This window comes from Anomaloglossus baeobatrachus, chromosome 3, assembly GCF_048569485.1.
Source record: "Anomaloglossus baeobatrachus isolate aAnoBae1 chromosome 3, aAnoBae1.hap1, whole genome shotgun sequence".
In the NCBI taxonomy this organism is placed as follows: domain Eukaryota; kingdom Metazoa; phylum Chordata; class Amphibia; order Anura; family Aromobatidae; genus Anomaloglossus; species Anomaloglossus baeobatrachus.
Window position 1 is genome coordinate 676,523,936 of NC_134355.1, and position 24,894 is coordinate 676,548,829.

Here is a 24,894-nt window from a genome sequence, read left to right on the forward strand (position 1 = left end):
AGGCTCTTTTTCCTGCGGATTTGGTGCGGATTTCGCAAACAAATCCGCAGGAAGTGATGTAGGATAGTTCAGGAAGAGGAAGTTTCACCATTTTGTAGTGTAGAGTAGTGGCAGTGTAGTCGCGTTGTGTCCGGACTCTGGATTGCCAGCTAAAAGCAGCTAGTTACAGGCTGCTTGCTTTTAGCTGGCAAAACAGGATCCCAGGTCTTTTTTCACAATTCTTTTTAAAAAAAAAAAAAAAAAAAATGTGCTCCGCTGTATTTTCACTGTCCAGCCCGATGCAAGCGAGCAACTGAGGGCTGTGCTTCTCAGCGGGATAAGGCTGAAGCATTCTCTGCCCCTCCCGCTGAGAAATACAGTCCTCAGCTGCCCCTGAAAATGGCGGCTCCGTTGTGAAGCGCCATTCTCAGGTGCTGTACCGAGGCTCATCCAGCTGCCCTGTTGCATTGGCTGGCTGGGTAATAACGGGGTTAATGCCAGTTTTCTGCAAACTGGCACTAAGCCCGAAGTTCATAATGTCATGCCTGTGTAGACATTATGAACCTCCGTGTGGGAAAAAAGAAAACACAACACCTTTATTAAAAATTTTAATTGAAAGAAACACACACACACATCCCTGATTGCCATCTTTATTACTCCCAAGCCTCATAGGTTAATCCAGGACAATATCACTGGTTTGCTCTCTGCCGGCTGCTAGGAGCGGCAGAACTCACTGGCCGGGTCAAATAACAGTGAAAGGGAACATGGCACCACATTGTTTTGGCTATAAGCTGCGGCCACCACCACTGGGTTATGTAAGAGCCCAGTGGTGTTGGCCGCAGCTTTTCTGTATAAGCACACTGTGAGACTGCTAACAAAATGGATAATGGAGAAGAAAGGAGGGTTGAGACAGGAAATGACATAAAGAGACTTTTTTTTGCCTTCAAAACAGTCAAAGCTTTATTCAGAAACACATTAGAGTACAATGGACAAAATCCGCATCAAAATCCGCAACGAAATCCGCGTTAAATCCGCGTCAAATCCGCAGCTATGCTAAAGTGCGGATTCTGGGGGAAAGCTGCGGATTTTGAGGCAGAAAAATCCGCAGCAACATTCTCTCGTGGACACATAGCCTAAGGATTTTCCTGTCTTTTTCTTCATTACATTGTACAATTAAAGCCATGATCTGTATACAGCTGACAACACAGTAAAGGGATCTCATTGCTGAAAGTTACACATATACAGCTGACAACACAGCAAGGGATCTCTTGTCGAAAGAGTAAAAAAAATATTCCCAAGGCGTTAGTCACAGAACATTGTAAAGACATCATCAAGAAGGGGCTTACATTTGGTACCACAGGGACATTAACTAAAACTGGACATCCCTCAAAGATTGATGAAAAGACAAGAAAAAATTGGTACGAGAGGCTGCCCAGAGATCGACGACAACATTAAAGAAGCTGCAGGAACTTTTGACTACTACTAGTTGCATCCTGCATATGAGAATAATATCCTTTAATCTCCATATGTCTTACTTGTGGAGTAAGGAGGCAAGAAAGAAGCCTTTTCTTACAATGAAAAAACCTCCAATCCCATCTGTGTCTTGCCAAACCTTCATAAGGTCTGACAAAAGGAAACTGTGTTATGTCTGATGAGACCAAGGTGGAACTTTTTGGTCACAATTCCAAATGATTTGTTTAGTACTGCATATCCCCAACAGATCACCATCCCCACAGTGAAGCATGGTGGAGTCAGCATTAAGATTTAGGCAGCTTTAGACAGCACTTCCAAATATCTGCCAATTCTCCAACAAAACCTTCAGAATCCTGCTAAGAAGCTGAAAATGAAGATAAATTTGACCGATCGGCATGACAACGACCCTAAGCGAGGGCGCTGTACATAGGATATGTCCTCGAAGTCTGACACATGTGGAGCTGCTGCAAGGAAGAGGATCCTGCCTCTAGATCGCAGATTATAGATGTGCCATATAGTACACTATAACCCAATAAGACTGACCTCTGCTGGAAATTCAAAGGTGACGTCCCCGTAGTATTTGTGTAAGGGTGTGCAGATTTATGCAACATTATATAATTCCGCATTTTTCATTTTCCACCCGAAAAGATGTCAGTTTATTTTTCAACTACTTAGTTCAGATTATGGGCGACAGTAAAAGTAGAAACAGTTCAGAAATGTTCCTCTTTGTTGGATTTGAAGTTTTTCATGTGTTTCTATGTAGGGAAGAGTTTTTATTCCAGGTAACCAGAGCTCTGACATGTAAGCGGCTGATGAAGGAGAAGTCGGCTCCAAATGGATTCCCTCTCTCCCAAGCCATTGTTCAGATATAGTGCGGAATTTGTATGTAGCGTGAAGAATAGATCAGAAGAGAAAGTAATTCCACTCATGTGTTAAAGTAGCAACAGCTTCTGCATATAAACTATATATAAACTATCGGAACAGCCAAAATGTTTTACAGGGTCTTATCTACTTAAAATAGATCACCTGTACATTTCATTTACTCAAAGTTGAGTTTCAGTGTCAGTCTATTACATTACTGATCCTGTACTGATCCTGAGTCACCTCCTGCATTATACTCCAGAGCTGCACTCACTATTCTGCTGGTGCAGTCACTGTGTACATACATTACATTACTGATCCTGAGTTACATCCTGTATTATACTCCAGAGCTGCACTCACTATTCTGCTGGTGCAGTCACTGTGTACATACATTACATTACTGATCCTGAGTTACATCCTGTATTATACTCCAGAGCTGCACTCACTATTCTGCTGGTGCAGTCACTGTGTACATACATTACATTACTGATCCTGAGTTACCTCCTGTATTATACTCCAGAGCTGCACTCACTATTCTGCTGGTGCAGTCACTGTGTACATACATTACATTACTGATCCTGAGTTACCTCCTGTATTATACTCCAGAGCTGCACTCACTATTCTGCTGCTGCAGTCACTGTGTACATACATTACATTACTGATCCTGAGTTACCTCCTGTATTATACTCCAGAGCTGCACTCACTATTCTGCTGGTGCAGTCACTGTGTACATACATTACATTACTGATCCTGAGTTACCTCCTGTATTATACTCCAGAGCTGCACTCACTATTCTGCTGGTGCAGTCACTGTGTACATACATTACATTACTGATCCTGTACTGATCCTGAGTTACCTCCTGTATTATACTCCAGAGCTGCACTCACTATTCTGCTGGTGCAGTCACTGTGTACATACATTACATTACTGATCCTGTACTGATCCTGAGTTACATCCTGTATTATACTCCAGAGCTGCACTCACTATTCTGCTGGTGCAGTCACTGTGTACATACATTACATTACTGATCCTGAGTTACATCCTGTATTATACTCCAGAGCTGTACTCACTATTCTGCTGGTGCAGTCACTGTGTACATACATTACATTACTGATCCTGTACTGATCCTGAGTTACATCCTGTATTATACTCCAGAGCTGCACTCACTATTCTGCTGGTGCAGTCACTGTGTACATACATTACATTACTGATCCTGAGTTACATCCTGTATTATACTCCAGAGCTGCACTCACTATTCTGCTGGTGCAGTCACTGTGTACATACATTACATTACTGATCCTGAGTTACATCCTGTATTATACTCCAGAGCTGTACTCACTATTCTGCTGGTGCAGTCACTGTGTACATACATTACTGATCCTGAGTTACCTCCTGTATTATACTCCAGAGCTGCACTCACTATTCTGCTGGTGCAGTCACTGTGAACATACATTACATTACTGATCCTGAGTTACCTCCTGTATTATACTCCAGAGCTGCACTCACTATTCTGCTGGTGCAGTCACTGTGTACATACATTACATTACTGATCCTGAGTTACCTCCTGTATTATATTCCAGAGCTGCACTCACTATTCTGCTGGTGCAGTCACTATGTACATACATTACATTACTGATCCTGAGCTACCTCCTGTATTATACTCCAGAGCTGCACTCACTATTCTGCTGGTGCAGTCACTGTGTACATACATTACATTACTGATCCTGAGTTACCTCCTGTATTATACTCCAGAGCTGCACTCACTATTCTGCTGGTGCAGTCACTGTGTACATACATTACATTACTGATCCTGAGTTACATCCTGTATTATACTCTAGAGCTGCACTCACTATTCTGCTGATGCAGTCACTGTGTACATTCATTACATTACTGATCCTGAGTTACCTCCTGTATTATTCTCCAGAGCTGCACTCACTATTCTGCTGGTGCAGTCACTGTGTACATACATTACATTACTGATCCTGAGTTACCTCCGGTATTATACTCCAGAGCTGCACTCACTATTCTGCTGGTGCAGTCACTGTGTACATACATTACATTACTGATCCTGAGTTACCTCCTGTATTATTCTCCAGAGCTGCACTCACTATTCTGCTGGTGCAGTCACTGTGTACATACATTACATTACTGATCCTGAGTTACCTCCTGTATTATACTCCAGAGCTGCACTCACTATTCTGCTGGTGCAGTCACTGTGTACATACATTACATTACTGATCCTGAGTTACCTCCTGTATTATTCTCCAGAGCTGCACTCACTATTCTGCTGGTGCAGTCACTGTGTACATACATTACATTACTGATCCTGTACTGATCCTGAGTTACCTCCTGTATTATACTCCAGAGCTGCACTCACTATTCTGCTGGTGCAGTCACTGTGTACATACATTACATTACTGATCCTGTACTGATCCTGAGTTACATCCTGTATTATACTCCAGAGCTGCACTCACTATTCTGCTGGTGCAGTCACTGTGTACATACATTACATTACTGATCCTGAGTTACATCCTGTATTATACTCCAGAGCTGTACTCACTATTCTGCTGGTGCAGTCACTGTGTACATACATTACATTACTGATCCTGTACTGATCCTGAGTTACATCCTGTATTATACTCCAGAGCTGCACTCACTATTCTGCTGGTGCAGTCACTGTGTACATACATTACATTACTGATCCTGAGTTACATCCTGTATTATACTCCAGAGCTGCACTCACTATTCTGCTGGTGCAGTCACTGTGTACATACATTACATTACTGATCCTGTACTGATCCTGAGTTACCTCCTGTATTATACTCCAGAGCTGCACTCACTATTCTGCTGGTGCAGTCACTGTGTACATACATTACTGATCCTGAGTTACCTCCTGTATTATACTCCAGAGCTGCACTCACTATTCTGCTGGTGCAGTCACTGTGTACATACATTACATTACTGATCCTGAGTTACATCCTGTATTATACTCCAGAGCTGTACTCACTATTCTGCTGGTGCAGTCACTGTGTACATACATTACTGATCCTGAGTTACCTCCTGTATTATACTCCAGAGCTGCACTCACTATTCTGCTGGTGCAGTCACTGTGAACATACATTACATTACTGATCCTGAGTTACCTCCTGTATTATACTCCAGAGCTGCACTCACTATTCTGCTGGTGCAGTCACTGTGTACATACATTACATTACTGATCCTGAGTTACCTCCTGTATTATATTCCAGAGCTGCACTCACTATTCTGCTGGTGCAGTCACTATGTACATACATTACATTACTGATCCTGAGCTACCTCCTGTATTATACTCCAGAGCTGCACTCACTATTCTGCTGGTGCAGTCACTGTGTACATACATTACATTACTGATCCTGAGTTACCTCCTGTATTATACTCGAGAGCTGCACTCACTATTCTGCTGGTGCAGTCACTGTGTACATACATTACATTACTGATCCTGAGTTATATCCTGTATTATACTCCAGAGCTGCACTCAGTATTCTGCTGGTGCAGTCACTATGTACATACATTACATTACTGATCCTGTACTGATCCTGAGTTACCTCCTGTATTATACTCCAGAGCTGCACTCACTATTCTGCTGGTGCAGTCACTGTGTACATACATTACATTACTGATCCTGAGTTACCTCCTGTATTATACTCCAGAGCTGCACTCACTATTCTGCTGGTGCAGTCACTGTGCACATACATTACATTACTGATCCTGAGTTACATCCTGTATTATACTCCAGAGCCTGCACTCACTATTCTGCTGGTGCAGTCACTGTGTACATACATTACATTACTGATCCTGAGTTACCTCCTGTATTATACTCCAGAGCTGCACTCACTATTCTGCTGGTGCAGTCACTGTGTACATACATTACATTACTGATCCTGTACTGATCCTGAGTTACCTCCTGTATTATGCTCCAGAGCTGCACTCACTATTCTGCTGGTGCAGTCACTGTGTACATACATTACATTACTGATCCTGTACTGATCCTGAGTTACCTCCTGTATTATGCTCCAGAGCTGCACTCACTATTCTGCTGGTGCAGTCACTGTGTACATACATTACATTACTGATCCTGAGTTACCTCCTGTATTATACTCCAGAGCCTGCACTCACTATTCTGCTGGTGCAGTCACTGTGTACATACATTACATTACTGATCCTGAGTTACATCCTGTATTATACTCTAGAGCTGCACTCACTATTCTGCTGATGCAGTCACTGTGTACATACATTACATTACTGATCCTGAGTTACCTCCTGTATTATACTCTAGAGCTGCACTCACTATTCTGCTGGTGCAGTCACTGTGTACATACATTACATTACTGATCCTGAGTTACCTCCTGTATTATATTCCAGAGCTGCACTCACTATTCTGCTGGTGCAGTCACTATGTACATACATTACATTACTGATCCTGAGCTACCTCCTGTATTATACTCCAGAGCTGCACTCACTATTCTGCTGGTGCAGTCACTGTGTACATACATTACATTACTGATCCTGAGTTACCTCCTGTATTATACTCCAGAGCTGCACTCACTATTCTGCTGGTGCAGTCACTGTGTACATACATTACATTACTGATCCTGAGTTACATCCTGTATTATACTCTAGAGCTGCACTCACTATTCTGCTGATGCAGTCACTGTGTACATTCATTACATTACTGATCCTGAGTTACCTCCTGTATTATTCTCCAGAGCTGCACTCACTATTCTGCTGGTGCAGTCACTGTGTACATACATTACATTACTGATCCTGAGTTACCTCCGGTATTATACTCCAGAGCTGCACTCACTATTCTGCTGGTGCAGTCACTGTGTACATACATTACATTACTGATCCTGAGTTACCTCCTGTATTATTCTCCAGAGCTGCACTCACTATTCTGCTGGTGCAGTCACTGTGTACATACATTACATTACTGATCCTGAGTTACCTCCTGTATTATACTCCAGAGCTGCACTCACTATTCTGCTGGTGCAGTCACTGTGTACATACATTACATTACTGATCCTGAGTTACCTCCTGTATTATACTCCAGAGCTGCACTCACTATTCTGCTGGTGCAGTCACTGTGTACATACATTACATTACTGATCCTGTACTGATCCTGAGTTACCTCCTGTATTATACTCCAGAGCTGCACTCACTATTCTGCTGGTGCAGTCACTGTGTACATACATTACATTACTGATCCTGTACTGATCCTGAGTTACATCCTGTATTATACTCCAGAGCTGCACTCACTATTCTGCTGGTGCAGTCACTGTGTACATACATTACATTACTGATCCTGAGTTACATCCTGTATTATACTCCAGAGCTGCACTCACTATTCTGCTGGTGCAGTCACTGTGTACATACATTACATTACTGATCCTGTACTGATCCTGAGTTACCTCCTGTATTATACTCCAGAGCTGCACTCACTATTCTGCTGGTGCAGTCACTGTGTACATACATTACATTACTGATCCTGAGTTACATCCTGTATTATACTCCAGAGCTGTACTCACTATTCTGCTGGTGCAGTCACTGTGTACATACATTACTGATCCTGAGTTACCTCCTGTATTATACTCCAGAGCTGCACTCACTATTCTGCTGGTGCAGTCACTGTGAACATACATTACATTACTGATCCTGAGTTACCTCCTGTATTATACTCCAGAGCTGCACTCACTATTCTGCTGGTGCAGTCACTGTGTACATACATTACATTACTGATCCTGAGTTACCTCCTGTATTATATTCCAGAGCTGCACTCACTATTCTGCTGGTGCAGTCACTATGTACATACATTACATTACTGATCCTGAGCTACCTCCTGTATTATACTCCAGAGCTGCACTCACTATTCTGCTGGTGCAGTCACTGTGTACATACATTACATTACTGATCCTGAGTTACCTCCTGTATTATACTCGAGAGCTGCACTCACTATTCTGCTGGTGCAGTCACTGTGTACATACATTACATTACTGATCCTGAGTTATATCCTGTATTATACTCCAGAGCTGCACTCAGTATTCTGCTGGTGCAGTCACTATGTACATACATTACATTACTGATCCTGTACTGATCCTGAGTTACCTCCTGTATTATACTCCAGAGCTGCACTCACTATTCTGCTGGTGCAGTCACTGTGTACATACATTACATTACTGATCCTGAGTTACCTCCTGTATTATACTCCAGAGCTGCACTCACTATTCTGCTGGTGCAGTCACTGTGCACATACATTACATTACTGATCCTGAGTTACATCCTGTATTATACTCCAGAGCCTGCACTCACTATTCTGCTGGTGCAGTCACTGTGTACATACATTACATTACTGATCCTGAGTTACCTCCTGTATTATACTCCAGAGCTGCACTCACTATTCTGCTGGTGCAGTCACTGTGTACATACATTACATTACTGATCCTGTACTGATCCTGAGTTACCTCCTGTATTATGCTCCAGAGCTGCACTCACTATTCTGCTGGTGCAGTCACTGTGTACATACATTACATTACTGATCCTGTACTGATCCTGAGTTACCTCCTGTATTATGCTCCAGAGCTGCACTCACTATTCTGCTGGTGCAGTCACTGTGTACATACATTACATTACTGATCCTGAGTTACCTCCTGTATTATACTCCAGAGCCTGCACTCACTATTCTGCTGGTGCAGTCACTGTGTACATACATTACATTACTGATCCTGAGTTACATCCTGTATTATACTCTAGAGCTGCACTCACTATTCTGCTGATGCAGTCACTGTGTACATACATTACATTACTGATCCTGAGTTACCTCCTGTATTATACTCTAGAGCTGCACTCACTATTCTGCTGATGCAGTCACTGTGTACATACATTACATTACTGATCCTGAGTTACATCCTGTATTATACTCCAGAGCTGCACTCACTATTCTGCTGGTGCAGTCACTGTGTACATTCATTACATTACTGATCCTGAGTTACCTCCTGTATTATTCTCCAGAGCTGCACTCACTATTCTGCTGGTGCAGTCACTGTGTACATACATTACATTACTGATCCTGAGTTACCTCCGGTATTATACTCCAGAGCTGCACTCACTATTCTGCTGGTGCAGTCACTGTGTACATACATTACATTACTGATCCTGAGTTACCTCCTGTATTATTCTCCAGAGCTGCACTCACTATTCTGCTGGTGCAGTCACTGTGTACATACATTACATTACTGATCCTGTACTGATCCTGAGTTACATCCTGTATTATACTCCAGAGCTGCACTCACTATTCTGCTGGTGCAGTCACTGTGTACATACATTACATTACTGATCCTGAGTTACCTCCTGTATTATACTCCAGAGCTGCACTCACTATTCTGCTGGTGCAGTCACTGTGTACATACATTACATTACTGAATCTGAGTTACCTCCTGCATTATACTCCAGAGCTGCACTCACTATTCTGCTGGTGGAGTCACTGTGTACATACATTACATTACTGATCCTGAGTTACCTCCTGTATTATACTCCAGAGCTGCACTCACTATTCTGCTGGTGCAGTCACTGTGTACATACATTACATTACTGAATCTGAGTTACCTCCTGCATTATACTCCAGAGCTGCACTCACTATTCTGCTGGTGGAGTCACTGTGTACATACATTACATTACTGATCCTGAGTTACGTCCTGTATTATTCTCCAGAGCTGCACTCACTATTCTGCTGGTGCAGTCACTGTGTACATACATTACATTACTGAATCTGAGTTACCTCCTGCATTATACTCCAGAGCTGCACTCACTATTCTGCTGGTGGAGTCACTGTGTACATACATTACATTACTGATCCTGAGTTACCTCCTGTATTATTCTCCAGAGCTGCACTCACTATTCTGCTGGAGCAGTCACTGTGTACATACATTACATTACTGATCCTGAGTTACCTCCTGTATTATTCTCCAGAGCTGTGCTCTCTATTCTGCTGCTGCAGTCACTGTGCACACACATTACTGACCCTGCTCTGTGTATCTTGTGCTCGGCTGCAGGTATTGCCCCGGAGGTCCCGATTCTGATTTTGAATACTCCACCCAGTCGTATACAGGATATGAGGTATGTTCCCATCTGTAAATTTGAAAAGTGTCTGCAGCTCTCTTTTTTTAACCCCTTCTGTAACCCTTCCTCCTACTTCGGTGCCTTTGTATGGAGGAGTCTCGGCAGCGGACCCCTCTTCACATCAGGCAGATGGTGGCTGTGTTATACAGTTGGAATCTGTAAGAGCAGTGACTGGAGCCTGCACCGATCCCTGTGATATGGTCCCACACAAAAAAAAAATGTTTTTGTAAATTGCTGATCAACTTTGACCCCTTTTTAATTTCCTAACAAAAAAAATATGTTTCAAAAATTACGCTGGTGTAAAGTAGACGTCTGCGAAATGTTATTTATTAACTATTTTGTGTGACATCTGTCTGGATTACGGGCATAAAAATAATGGTTGAAAATTGCAAAATTTCACCAAATTTCCAAAATTTCCACAAAAAAAAAAAAAAAATAAGGAAAATCAATGTCAGAATCGCCGGGATCCATTGAAGCTCCAGAGTTAGGACCTCCTAAAGGGACACTGGTCAGAATTGTTAAAAATGGCGGAAGGTGAAAACAGGCTGAGGGGTGAAGGGGTTGTGGACAGCCCCTTTAACCTCTTCACGACACATGATATATTGTGTATGTCATGGATTGTGTGAGGTTAATCCCCGCGGGTTGCTGTGGGCAGTTCGCGGCGATCCGCGCACATCTCAGCTGATTTCAACAGCCGAGGTGTGTGCCTGCCAGGCACAAGTGGAATCACGTTCCACCCGCGCCTATTAACCCCTTACATCTTTCTGTCAAAATCTCACCGCAAGAGGTATCAGCGCGCCGCCATTAGCATAACTTATGGCTCTTATATACAGCATGTTAGAATGCTGTATATAAGAGCCCAGTGGTGGTTGCCGCAGCGTTTAGGCACCAAATCTGGTGACAGGTTCCCTTTAAAGGGTTAACAAAAATAAAAAAGTATACACATATTTGGTATTGCTGCAATCTATATCAAAATATAAAATCAATTAATCTGAACGTTAAAGGGCGTAGCGTCCAAAAAAATTCCAAGCGCCAAATTTGTTTTTTGATCGCCGCAAATTTTGCACAAAACGAGGCGATCAAAACGCAGCATCTGCACAAAAATGGTATCCTTAAAAAAACGTCAGCTCGAGCCGCGAAAAATAAGCAGTCACTGAGCCCCAGATCCCGAAAAATGAGAACGTTACAGATCGTGGAAAATGGCGCAAAAAGTGTGGCACTTTTATTGGACAAGGTTGTGAATTTTTTTTAACCCCTTAGATTAAAGAAAACCTATACATGTTTGGTGTCCGCAAACTCGCACCGACCTCAGGCATCACATAGATACATCAGTTTTACCATATAGTGAACACCGTGAATAAAATATCCCAAAAACTATTGTGCAATCACACTTTTTTTTTGCAAATTTTCCGTAGTTGAAATTTTTTTTTTTTTTTTTTGTTATTCAATTGAATAGGCAAAATCCGCACGAAAATCCGCCAACAATAATTGACATGCTGCAGATTATTCCACACGATTTCCGCTGCGGAAAAATCCGCAGCGTGGGCACAGCATTTCCCAAATGCTATAGAAATGGCTGGGGAGTAGCTGTGCTGCAGATTTCTGGAAAATCCGCGGCTTTTCTGCGAGAAATCCGCGGCAAAATCCGCGCATTTTCCGCAGCGTGGGCACATAGCCTAGCTCGTCCCGCAAAAAAACAAGCCCTCATATGGCAAGATTGACGGAAAAATAAAAAAGTTACGGCTCTCGGAAGAAGGGGAGCAAAAAACGGAAAAACAGAAAATCACCCGGGGATGAAGGGGTTAAGGAAGTACTACAGGGCGCTTTTTTTTTTTCTAAACTTCTTATTTGATGTTAATTTTCGTGTCCCTTTTGACATGTTGTCCCCTCTCTGTACAGCCGACATCCATGCGTGCCATCCGGGCCCGGTACGACCCCTTCCTGCAGACGAGACATAGAGTGGAACAGGTAGGTTTTTGCAGATATTTGCAATTCATAACAATTTTTTTTCCTCAATATAGTATCAATAATCTCTTGTCGAGACTTTTCCTGTGCTCTTAGCTATGCGGTGAATATGAAGGAGTTGGCTTGCAGTGTAAAGCATGGGGGGTGGAAAAGTTATCAAATGCAGTTAATAGGAAGGAGTTGGCTTGCAGTGTAAAGCATGGGGGGGGTGGAAAAATTATCCAATGCAGGGAATATAAAGGAATTGACCTGCAGTATAAAGCATGGGGGGGTGGAAAAATTATCCAATGCAGGGAATATGAAGGAGTTGACTTGCAGTGTAAAGCATAGGGGTGGAAAAGTTATCCAATGCAGGGAATATGAAGGAGTTGACTTGCAGTGTAAAGCATAGGGGTGGAAAAGTTATCCAATGCAGGGAATATGAAGGAGTTGACTTGCAGTGTAAAGCATAGGGGTGGAAAGGTTATCCAATGCAGGGAATATAAAGGAGTTGACTTGCAGTGTAAAGCATAGGGGTGGAAAAGTTATCCAATGCAGGGAATATAAAGGAGTTGACTTGCAGTGTAAAGCATAGGGGTGGAAAAGTTATCCAATGCAGGGAATATGAAGGAGTTGACTTGCAGTGTAAAGCATAGGGGTGGAAAGGTTATCCAATGCAGGGAATATAAAGGAGTTGACTTGCAGTGTAAAGCATAGGGGTGGAAAAGGTATCCAATGCAGGGAATATAAAGGAGTTGACTTGCAGTGTAAAGCATAGGGGTGGAAAAGTTATCCAATGCAGTGAATATGAAGGAGTTGACTTGCAGTGTAAAGCATAGGGGTGGAAAGGTTATCCAATGCAGGGAATATAAAGGAGTTGACTTGCAGTGTAAAGCATAGGGGTGGAAAAGTTATCCAATGCAGTGAATATGAAGGAGTTGACTTGCAGTGTAAAGCATAGGGGTGGAAAGGTTATCCAATGCAGGGAATATGAAGTAGATTGCTTACAGAGTAAATCAAGAGAATGGAAAGGTTATCCAATGCAATGAATATGAAGGAGTTGCCTGCAGTGTAAAGCATGGGTGTGGAAAGGTTATCCAATGCAGTGAATATAAAGGAATTGACCTATAGTATAAAGCAGGGGTCCCCAACTCCAGTCCTCGAGGGCCGCCAACAGTGCAGGTTTTCAGGATTTCCTTAGCATTGCATGGGTGTTGGAATCATCAACTGTGCAGGTGATTAAATTATCACATGTGCAATACTAAGGAAATCCTGAAAACATGCACTGTTGGCGGCCCTTGAGGACTGGAATTGGGGACCCATGGTATAAAGCATGGGGGTGGAAGTTATCCAATGCAGTGAATATGAAGGAGTACACCTGCAGTTTAAAGCATAGGGGTGGAAAAGTTATCCAGTGCAGTGAATATGAAGGAGATGACCTGCAGAGTAAATCAAGAGAATGGAAAGGTTATCCAATGCAATGAATATGAAGGAGTTGCCTGCAGTGTAAAGCATGGGTGTGGAAAGGTTATCCAATGCAGTGAATATAAAGGAATTGACCTGCAGTATAAAGCATGGGGTTGCAGTGTAAAGCATAGGGGTGGAAAAGTTATCCAATGCAGTGAATATAAAGGAATTCACCTGCAGTTTAAAGCATAGAGGTGGAAAAGTTATCCATTGCAATGACTATAAAGGAGTACACCTGCAGTGTAAAGCACGGGGATAGAAAAGTTATCCAATGCAGTGAATATGAAGAAGTTGACCTGCAGTGTAAAGCATGGTGTTGGAAAAGTTATCCAATGTAGTGAATATGAAGATGGCCTGCAGTGTAAAGCATGGGGGTGAAAAAATGATCCAATGCACTAAATATAAAGGAGATGATCTGCAGTGTAAAGCATTGGGGTGGAAACGTTATCCAATGCAATGAATATAAAGGAGTTCACCTTCAGTGTAAAGCACAGGGGTGGAAAAGTACAGCAGCCTATGCTTTAGATGTTGCAATTATAGTCAAAATTACATTTACCTTGACCATTTATTTTTTTTTCCCTCCATGAATTACATTAAGAACGGTACATATGATATATGGGATTATGGAACATGAAATGCGCTGGATTATAGGATGCAGCTTCCCCCGCTCCTAAAAAAAGAAAAAAAATCCTAATGATTAGTATACCCTGGTGGTCTGAGCTATTGGAGGGGTTGATGTTGCCAGCTCTCTTGGTTTAAGGTCGTACCCTGCTCCTTTTGTGGTCTAGTGTGGAAGGGGGCTCGTAAATTAAAGTTTTCTTGTGTAGAAGGAAGGAGTTTTGTTTATGTATGTATTTGGTGGTTTTGTGATATGTCCCCCGGTGGGCTAGTGTTAGGCTATGTGCGCACGTTGCGTAAATTCATGCAGTTACGCTGCGCTTTGCAGCGCAGCGTAACTGCATGCGTCCTGCGTCCCCTGCACAGTCTATGGAGATTGTGCAGGGGCCGTGCGCACGTGGCGTCTCAGAGCGCAGCGCTTCGGCTACTGCCGAAGCGCTGCGCAAAAAGAAGTGACATGTCACTTCTTTCCTGCGCTTTGCCGGCAGCTCCTGCTCTGTCTATGGCAGGAGCTGCAGGCAGAGCGCATGGAATCGGCGCTCACTACGGACATTTCTGCAGCGATCTAAAGCGCACGTGTGATCTTCAGATCGCTGCAGAAATTTCTGCAGGCTAGTACGCAACGTGCGCACATAGCCTAAAGTAGGTGCTTCATACTTGCCCAGTCACAAGTCTTTTGCAGCCTCTTACAGGTTTTCCTTCAGGATTGCCCTGTATTTATCTCCATCCATCTTCCCATCACCTCTGACCAGCTTCCCTGCCCCTGCTGAAGAAAAGCTTCCCCACAGCAGAATGCTGCCTCCACCATGTGTGACTGTGGGGATGGTGTATTCATGGTTATGTGCAGTGTTAGTTTTCCTCCAGGATTGCCCTGTATTTAGCTCCATTCATCTTCCCATCACCTCTGACCAGCTTCCCTGCCCCTGCTGAAGAAAAGCCTCCCCACAGCAGCATGCTGCCTCCACCATGTGTGACGGAGGTGGTGGTGTTTTCAGGGTGATGTGCAGTGTTAGTTTTCCGATACACATAGCGTTTTGCATTTAGCCTGGAAAGTTTTCCTTCGGTTTCATTTGACCAGAGAACCTTCTTCCACATGCTCGCTGTATCCCCTACATCCTTTTTTGAAAATTGCATACATTACTTTTTATGTTTTGCTATCTTCTCACTCTTCCATAAAGTCCAAATCTATGTAGTATATGGCTAATAATCATCCTGTGGACAGATTCTCCCCCTGAGCTGTGATCTCCGTGGCTCCTCCAGTGACCATGGGCCTCTCCGCTTCTCTCATTAGTGCTCTACTTCTTGGGATGTCCATATCGGTGGACGACCATGTCTTGGTAGGTTTGCAGTTGTGCCGTGCGCTTTCTGTTTTTGAATGATGGATTGTACAGTTCATTGTGAGATGTTCAGAGCTTGAGCTATATATTTTTTTTTATAACCTAACCCTGTTTTCCTCCTCTCCTCTTTATCCCTGACCTGTCCGGTGAGTTCCTTGGTTTTCATGATGCTGTTTGATCCCTATTGTTCTCACACAGACCTCTGAGGTCTTCAAAGAACAGCTGTAGTTACACTGAGAAGACATTACACCCAGGAGGAGGCAATGTGCTAATTATGTGACTCAGGATTGTATTTAGGGGGCTGAACACAAATGCACAAACAATTCTCAGATTTAGATTTTTAAGGCCCTGTGCGCACTAGAAAACAGAATTTTCTTAAAATTCCGCAGGGTCTGAAAAATGAACGCACCCGCGGTAAAAAAACGCGGCAAACCGCATACGATTTGCTGCAGCTTGCCGCGGTTTTACCGCGGTATTGTTTGCGGTATTGCCGCGGTTTTGCCACGTGCGGATTGGTACATGTGGTTTAATGCATTCAATGCAAAAAAGCACATTGAAAAAAATGAATAAATAATTTCCTTCTGAGATAGCAGACAGATAAATAGATAAATAGACAGAAGAATAGATAGAGGGATAGATAGAGTCCCTGTGAGCACACGCTGCAGTTCTCCCGAGCGGTAGTGAGTTCACATTACCGGCCGCGGGAAATGACCAGTAATTACCTCTGCTGTCTCGTTGCGAGGCTGCATTCAGTACAGTGTCAGTCTCAGCTGGATGCAAGCATCAGAGGACGTGGATTACGCTGGAGCTGTGTGTTTCGGGGGGGTTAATAAAGGGGTGAACCAGGGGCTTTTTTGTGTTTTATTTAAAACCGCGAAATACCGCAGGGAATAACGCAGGAAAACGCAGTGAACCGCACAGAATTTGCTGCCTGCGTTATTCCCTGCGGGATTGCACGATTACATGGCAGTCAATGGAGTGAAATGCTGCAGATACCTGCGGAAAAGAAGTGACATGCAATTGTTTTTGCTGCGGGAATCCCGCAGCAAAACATGCAGCTGTCAAAATCCGCCTAGTGCGCACAGGATTTTATTTTCCCATTGGTTTTGCTGGTGAATCACTGCAGAGATGTTATGAACATAACATGCAGCAAAACCGCAGGAAATCCGCAGCAAAAAACGGCAAGTGCGCACAGGGCCTAACATAAACCAGGTATCATTTCCTTGTACTTATTGTTGGTATCACAAAAATCCCAATAAAATACATTTATGTTTGTGGGTGTAATGTGAAAAAAATGCGGAAAAATTAATGGGGGGTGTGAATACTTTTTCAAGACATTACCTTCTGGTCTGTTGGATTACTCAGCTTCCAAGTCTTCAGTGATAGTGGAGAAAGTTTGCGGCTGTGACTCCACATCCCCGTAACGGCTGCGTATTTTAGCAGTTTTTTTTTTCTTTTTTTGCGCTGATGTATTTCGGGTTGTTTGGTTGATACATTATCTTATTTATCAGACCTTTATTTGCTCGGTGAAAGGAATAATTAGGGTATAATAGGAATGTAATACAGGACGCCTTGTCGCGGGGGGTCACGTAATTTCACGTAATTTTCCTTCTCTGCGGCAGTCGCTCGCCTCGGAGTCATGTTCTGTATGAAATGTTATATTGTCTTTCCTCCAGGGGATAATTGCATCAGCTCCTAATGACATGAATGGCGAACTCCACGCAATTATTTAATTACCGCCATGTTGTTTTCTACATTACAGCTCAAGCAGCTCGGGCACAGCGTGGACAAGGTGGAGTTCATTGTGATGGGGGGCACGTTCATGTCGCTTTCAGAAGAGTATCGAGATTACTTCATCCGCAACCTACACGACGCCCTGTCCGGGCACACCTCCAACAGCGTGGCCGAGGCCGTACGGTACGAGGCCGGATAATGGCCATTGTCTTTATCATTCATTTCTCCTGCGGCTTATTGTACATGATTCCGCAATGAAAAGGATGAAACCATACGCTCGAATTCGCTGGCCAGGCGAGATCATAACTCTGCCCTTTAGCGGATATTTATATTATGTTTTTTAATCTCTTTGATTTCCCTCTGACCCGTTTTGGCGTTTACCTGACTCCATAATTCCCAGACAGTAAAAATTAGACACAAAATCAACAAAAAACACCCTCTTTCTCCAATTTATTAACCCAAAAACACCCTCTTTCTCCAATTGATTAACCCGAAAACACCCTCTTTCTCCACTTCATTAACCCGAAAACACCCCTGTAAGTCCGATCTAATCCACATACACGATGTCCCATGACAATCCGGGCTCTGCTACATCTTGAGATCTCAGTGCATGGTCATATTAGAAAATGCGAACGATCACTGCGGCACCAGGGACACACTGACGGATCCACAGCAGTCAGCGGTGACATCAGTGAGTTTACCTGAGGTCAGAGATGGTGGTTCCCACGGTACCCGAGCTGTTACCTCACTTCAGGTGAACTCATTGAACTCAAATTTGGTAATTCGGCATTGTGGTCAACGGCCCTGGAATACCGGATTATTGACTTCAGTGGTACTGAATTACGTGATTAACCGGCACCATTGAAATCAATAATCTGTTAATCCATCAGCATTGAACTCAGTGCCAGATTACCGGGATCTGCACGCACTCTGGTGAGCCGGGATTGAGTTCAATGAGTTCACCTAAGGTCACAGCTGGGGCATCGTTTTTTGGTGTGTTTTTCTGCCAGCACATGGAGATTTTGATGCAGAAATGCCTGCAACCAATTACTCAATGTGCGCACATAGCTTATCCGGTAATCCAACATTGATTTCAATGAGTTCACCTGAGGTCACAGCTGGGGCATCGCTTTTTTGGTATGTTTTTCTGCCAGCAAATAGAGATTTGGTACACAAATACCTGCAACCAATTACCTAATGTGCGCACATAGCTTTATCCGGTAATCCGGCATTGATTTCAATGAGTTCACCTGAGGTCACAGCTGGGGCTCCCATGGTACCCCAGCTATGCCCTCGGGTGAACTTAATGAACTCCATCCCAGATTACCGGAATGCATGAACATTTCCGGTAATCCAGCATTGAGTTCAATGCTGCCAGATGACCACATCAGGTAATCTGGCACCATTGAAATCCATATTCCGTAATTCAGGACCATAGGAACATAATGCCGGATTTGAGTTCAATGAGTTCACCTGAGGTCACAGCTGGGGTACTGGAGGAAAAACTGAGGTGAACTCGCTGACATCACCACTCTCACAGCAGCAGTGTGTCCCTGATGGTTCAATGCTCAGTCGTGTTTTCTACTGTGACCGCTCACTACAACCTCATCATGTAGCAGCAGAGCTAGCATTATAGTGGGACGTCATGGTGTGGATTACGTCGAATCTGTTGGGCTGTTTTCGTGGTTAATAAGTTGAAGTGAAATTTTTTTTTAAATTAATTTTGTTTTTTCTGTTTTTCTCTCTACTTACACAGTAAAGGCCCAGTCACACACAACGACTTACCAGCGATCCCGAAAACGATGCGACCTGATAGGGATCGCAGGTAAGTCACTGGGAGGTCGCAGGTGAGATCTCACACAGTCAGATTTTACCAGCGATGCAGGAACAATACAGGTCGCAGTAGTGACCTGTATAACGATCTCAGCAGTCACTGTGACTCTGTTACACAGTGTCAAACACAGCGATGTCTCCTGCCCAGCAGGCCATCGCCTTTGAAGAAAATGGCCTGGAACATTCTGCAACGATTAGCGATCTCACAGCAGGGGCCTGATCGCTGGTAGGTGTCACACATAACGAGATCGCTAACGGGATCGCTACTGCGTCACCAAACGGTGACTCAGCTGCGATCTCGCTAGCGATCTCGTTATGTGTGACAGTACCTTTTAGTAATGAGTGGATCTCATAGACCCTTATGAATTACTAACCTGAGGCTTGATGACAGTTGTGAATTTATGAGAAATCACAGCTGTCATTAACCCCTTATATTATATAGACACCACACCAGGGCAATCAGGATGAGCCGGGTAAGCGCCAGGATTGGAATGGAATGGATGCGCCATTTCTTGCGCGGCTGCGAGCTGCTGTTTTTAGGCTGGGGAGGGCCCAATAACCATGGGCCTCTGCAGCCTGAGAATCACAGCCCCCAGCGGTCTGTTTGATCTTGGCTGGGTATCAGAATCCGGTGACTGCTCACCATTTTTTCCAATTATTTATTTTTACGCTCCACTTCTGGGACCCAGTCAGGTAGTGTGAGGGCAACCAATCACAGACGCCAATAATCTGACAGCAACCAATCACTGATGGGTGGGAGGGGGAATCTGCGAATATTCATGAGCTTTAATGAGCGGACCCAGAAGCAGTGTGACAACCGGAGAAAAAAGAGGTGAACTATGCCCGGTCTAACTTTTTTAAGACTGGACAGCGACTTCAATTTCTATCTGACATTGCTAGACAAAAAATTTTCTGTACCGAGTCCCTGTGGCGCCTCCATGTTGGACCTCTTTCTTCTGGCATACCTTTTACTGTTTTTGTTTAGGATTCTTATTTTTTTTATTTATTTTTTTTTGTGTACTTCTCTCTTTGTGTTCTAGCCCGTAAAGGTTAGGTTATGTTTTTACTGATTGCACACCGGGATAACCGGCGTTCCGAATACATTGACATTTCATTCTCACCGATGCCATTTGCTATTGTTTTCGAACCTAAAAAAGAAAACTGAAAATTACTATTCCCTGTGTAAAGGCAGCGTTTAGCCGCCGACGGTCGGGGAAGCAGAACTCGCGGAGACGGTTATCAGCAGTTTCGGTTAACTCGTTGTTAGGGTCTGTGTAATCGACCGCAGCAGCGTCCGACCCTCTGAACCTACGTGTCTCGGCTAATCCCAAAAGACATTGACGGCGCTAAGAGAGATTGGATTGGTGCTGAGGGTTATAGAAAATCTTGCTTATCTGCCTTATTACGCCCCGACCAAACGCAGACAGGTCTTATCTCGCCGCATTAGTCCACCGTCCACAGCCCGCGCTCATCTCCTCCGCATCCTGGTCGACCTCGCAGCGCCCAGCCGATTGTGGGCGCAGAATAATAGCAAGGACGACGGCACAGAAGAGGACGAGCCCGCCGGATGCTGAGAAGGACTCAGCGGTCGGTACTTAGCACAATCTTGTATTCCATTGTGTTGTTTTTTGGAAAATTCTGTCCCTTCCCTACGGCGCTCCACAGGCGCAGGCATGAGCTTTCCTCTTCTTTCATCTATTGACGTTGAGTTTTCTAGGAGCGCTTTGTTATTCCGAATGCACAAATCTTTTATTTCTCGTCTGAAATAAAATAATACAACGTTTCATCAATTTTAAGGAGAATCTCTCATCCGGATTTATAGTTTTTTTTTTTTTTTTTTTTTTTTTTTTTATTTTGCCAAATCATCACCTGATGGGGGAGGGGGAGCCTTCCCGGGAATTTCCACTATTGTTTGGGGAAGATGTTGGCCCCAGCATTATCTCTCGTCTTGATATTAGAGTTCATGGCACCCCTCTACTAAATTGAAGTAATAAGCAGAAGCGGTTTCGCACCGAACCGTGCAATACCTTACACCGAATACCTTGGAACAGCCTCAGTCCTCCTTTTTAGAAGAAATAGTAATGGGTGCACGTGGACGAGGAGAGGAGATATCCAGGACAGAAGTCCATAAAGTAGAAAACCACGGCATAAACCATTCAAGATCCAGAAAGTGCTTTTATTCCATATAACGTGCAGGTAAAATAGCGGGAAGAAGAGAGCTGGGTGCAGGCCCCACAAGGACAACGGCCGTTTCGCACCTTGTGTGCTTCTACAGGTCCAAAGTTTGGACCCATAGAAGCAAATAAGGTGCGAAACGGCCATCATCCTTGGGGGGGGTGGGGGGGGGCTGTACCCGGCTCTCTTCTGGACAAGGAGAGGAGATATCCAGGACAGAAGTCCATAAAGTAGAAAACCACAGCTTACACCATTCAAGATCCAGAAAGTGCTTTTATTCCATATAACGTGCAGGTAAAATAGCAGGAAAAAGAGAGCCGTGTGCAGGCCCCCCCAAGGACGACGGCCGTTTCGCACCTTGTGTGCTTCTACGGGTCAAAACTTTGGACCCGTAGAAGCACACAAGGTGCGAAACGGCCGTCATCCTCGTGGGGGGGGGGTGCCTGCACCCGGCTCTCTTCTTCCTGCTACTTTACCTGCACGTTATATGGAATAAAAGCACTTTCTCCATCTACTAAATTGGCCTGAGACCACCAAAACAAGAGACCCTTTATACAGCAGCACTTCTTAATTAATTGGATTGGTCCCAAGTTCAGCTCCTTTTTACTTTGTAACGTCCAACATTGGGTTGTCCAGATAGAAGAACGACCAGTTAAAGAAGATGAAAATGGCCTCCTCCCGCCCCCCCCTAGTCACCGGCAGTGGTGAGATCCTTTTTGATTGAAAATCTGGACCGGGGAGATGAAGGCAGGAGTGTATGGTGAACGAGCCCTCCATATGAAGAACGCCCATGGATCTGAGGAACGCCGGGGGCAGATTAGAAGTATGATGTCGGGAATACACCCGTGTTGCCCGTTTCGACAACATGGACCTGGTGACTGACTACTAGCACTTCTTCTCCCACAAGATCTAAGCCTGGATAGAAGATTGGTTATCCCAAATTAGTTACAGAGCTGTACCCTTTCAGTGTTCTTCCCTATCTGGAGTTGGGTAACACATAACAAACTGCTCTGTACCCACCTTTCCCATATCCTTGTTGCGTATGACTTAAAGCACAACCGTCGTTTTAGTCTTTATTTTGGGAATATAATACACATGAAAATAAACGACTTTTGGAATTTATCTTCTGAGATAAATTTACTTCTTTCTCTGCCAGAATTGATCAGTCATTATCAAATTCTCAATGCAGAGGTAAAATCTTTATTCAGTGAAGACTTTCCCATTACAGAGCGAGGAGATGAGCTGCTGCTGATAAGATTCTATCTAGATAGGAGGGAGGGGCTCTGCCTCTAGCTCCTCCCTCTTCCTCTAGCTCCTCTCTCTGCCTCTAGCTCCCCCCTCGGCCTCTAGCACTCTAGCTCCTCCCTCTGCCTCTAGCTCCTCCCTCTGCCTCTAGCTCCTCTCTCTGCCTCTAGCTCCCCTCTCGGCCTCTAGCACTCTAGCTCCTCCCTCTGCCTCTAGCTCCTCCCTCTGCCTCTAGCTCCTCCCTCTGCCTCTAGCTCCTCTCTCTGCCTCTAGCTGCCCCCCTCGGCCTCTAGCTCCTCCTTCTGACTCTAGCTCTCCCCCCCCTTGGCCATTATCTCCTCCCCTCTGTCTTTAGCTCTCCCCCCTCTGACTTAGCTCCCCCCCCCTCGGCCTGTAGCTCCCCCTCTGACTTTAGCTCCCCCTCTGACTCTAGCTCCCCCCCCCTCGCCCACTATCTCCTCCTCTCGGCCGCAATCTCCTCCCTTCAGCCTCTAGCTCTCCCCCCCTCGGCCCCTAGCTCTAACCACCCCTCTCGGCCTCTAGCTCCCTCCCTTGGCCTCTAGCTCCTCCATCTACTTGTAACTCCTCCCTTTGCCTTTAGCTCCTCCCTCTTCCCATCATCATTGAATTTCCTCAACTGCCATCTCCTATCTATCTCAGTAATGGGAAAGTCTTCAGAGAATAGAGATTTATCCTCAGAATGTTGACAATGACTGATCAATCCTGGCAGAGAAAGAAGCACATTTGTCTAATAAGTTGCTGATTTTCATGTGAACTGTTGATTTATTAAATAAATTTAAAACGTAACTGTCTTAATTTTGACGTCAACTTAGGTGTTATCAGACAGTTTTCACTGTGGGCGTGTTCTTTTTCTCTGTGTATATGCTGACCAATCATAAGCAAGCAACAACATACAGGAGAAAGAAGAACACGCCCCCACCATAGCTTAGAGCAGGTTTCTCAGTGTGCAAGATGGAAGGATACAGCTATGATCTCTTGGTGTAATGTCCTAGATGAGTCAGTGAAGTGGAGTGTGAAACGTTGTAATGCAGGATAGTCCGGATAGTGGATAAGCTGCCTCAATCAAGTTCCAAAGAAATTCTAGCTGTTCTTCTGACTTAGGAGGCATCAGTGTCAGTGCAAAGTATCTGTCCACATTTGAATGAAATAAAACGCTGTAGAGGAGACCCAGGAGGACCCCACTGCTGACACATAGACCTAAAAAAAGCAAAATGTACGTGTGCAACCAAAATCCTTCTGGGAAATTGTCTTGTTGACAGATAAGACCAAGATAGAGCTTTCTGGTAAAGCACATCATTCTACTGTTTACCGAAAACAAAATGAAGCCTACAAAGAAGGTCACAGTACCTACAGTCAAACATGGTGGAGGTCAGATATGTTTGGTGTTGTTTTTGCTGCATCTGGCACTGGAACGTATGCAAGACATCATGAAATCTGAAGATTATCATAGGATTTTGGATCACAATGTAGCAGTGTCAGAAAGCTTGGTCTGCGTCCTAGGTCATGGGTCTTCCAGCAGGACAATGACCCCCAAACATTTCAAGAAGCCCCAGAAATGGATGGAAATAAAGCGCTGGCGAGTTCTTACTTTTGTTGCCCAATAACTCGTGACCATGCAGCCAAATGGGCACCGCCAATATGTGGTGCTACATGGTAACTTTAAAATTTGTTCAAAAATGGTAAAAATAAAGTGGTAAACTGTTTTAAAGACCAGAAAACAAGCGCTGTTTGCAAAAACATAATTCCCATTTTAGGCATTAACACAATTTTATAAGTATTATCAGGAGAAATAAAAGTACGGTAATCCCACCTTTTGTAAATGAAAAACAAAACCAAAAATGATCGTTGGTTTAACTTTTTTGTTATTCCCTAAGAGAAGGCTCCGCTGTACCCTGCAATCTCTCCGACTCGCCTTTTGTTTTTCTTGACTCCGACCCCCCCAATGTAAAGTGCCATTTAGGCCCATTTGGGTGGGCTGTCTGCTTATGATCGGCACAGCGTGATCAGCACTTACAGGGAAATCGCTGCTTTAATAACTGTAGCATTTAGCACAAAC

At 44.1% G+C, this 24,894-nt stretch overlaps 1 protein-coding gene across 1 annotated transcript in view; it reads left to right on the top strand.

Annotated features, from left to right (window-relative positions):
• The window catches only part of ELP3 (elongator acetyltransferase complex subunit 3), a 208,414-nt gene that overhangs the window by 33,603 nt on the left and 149,917 nt on the right, over positions 1-24,894 (top strand). The window contains exons 5-7 of the mRNA XM_075338841.1: positions 10,398-10,461; positions 12,364-12,432; positions 17,593-17,747. Coding sequence (XP_075194956.1) covers positions 10,398-10,461; positions 12,364-12,432; positions 17,593-17,747 — 288 coding nt within the window. The remainder of the gene's footprint in view (positions 1-10,397; positions 10,462-12,363; positions 12,433-17,592; positions 17,748-24,894) is intronic.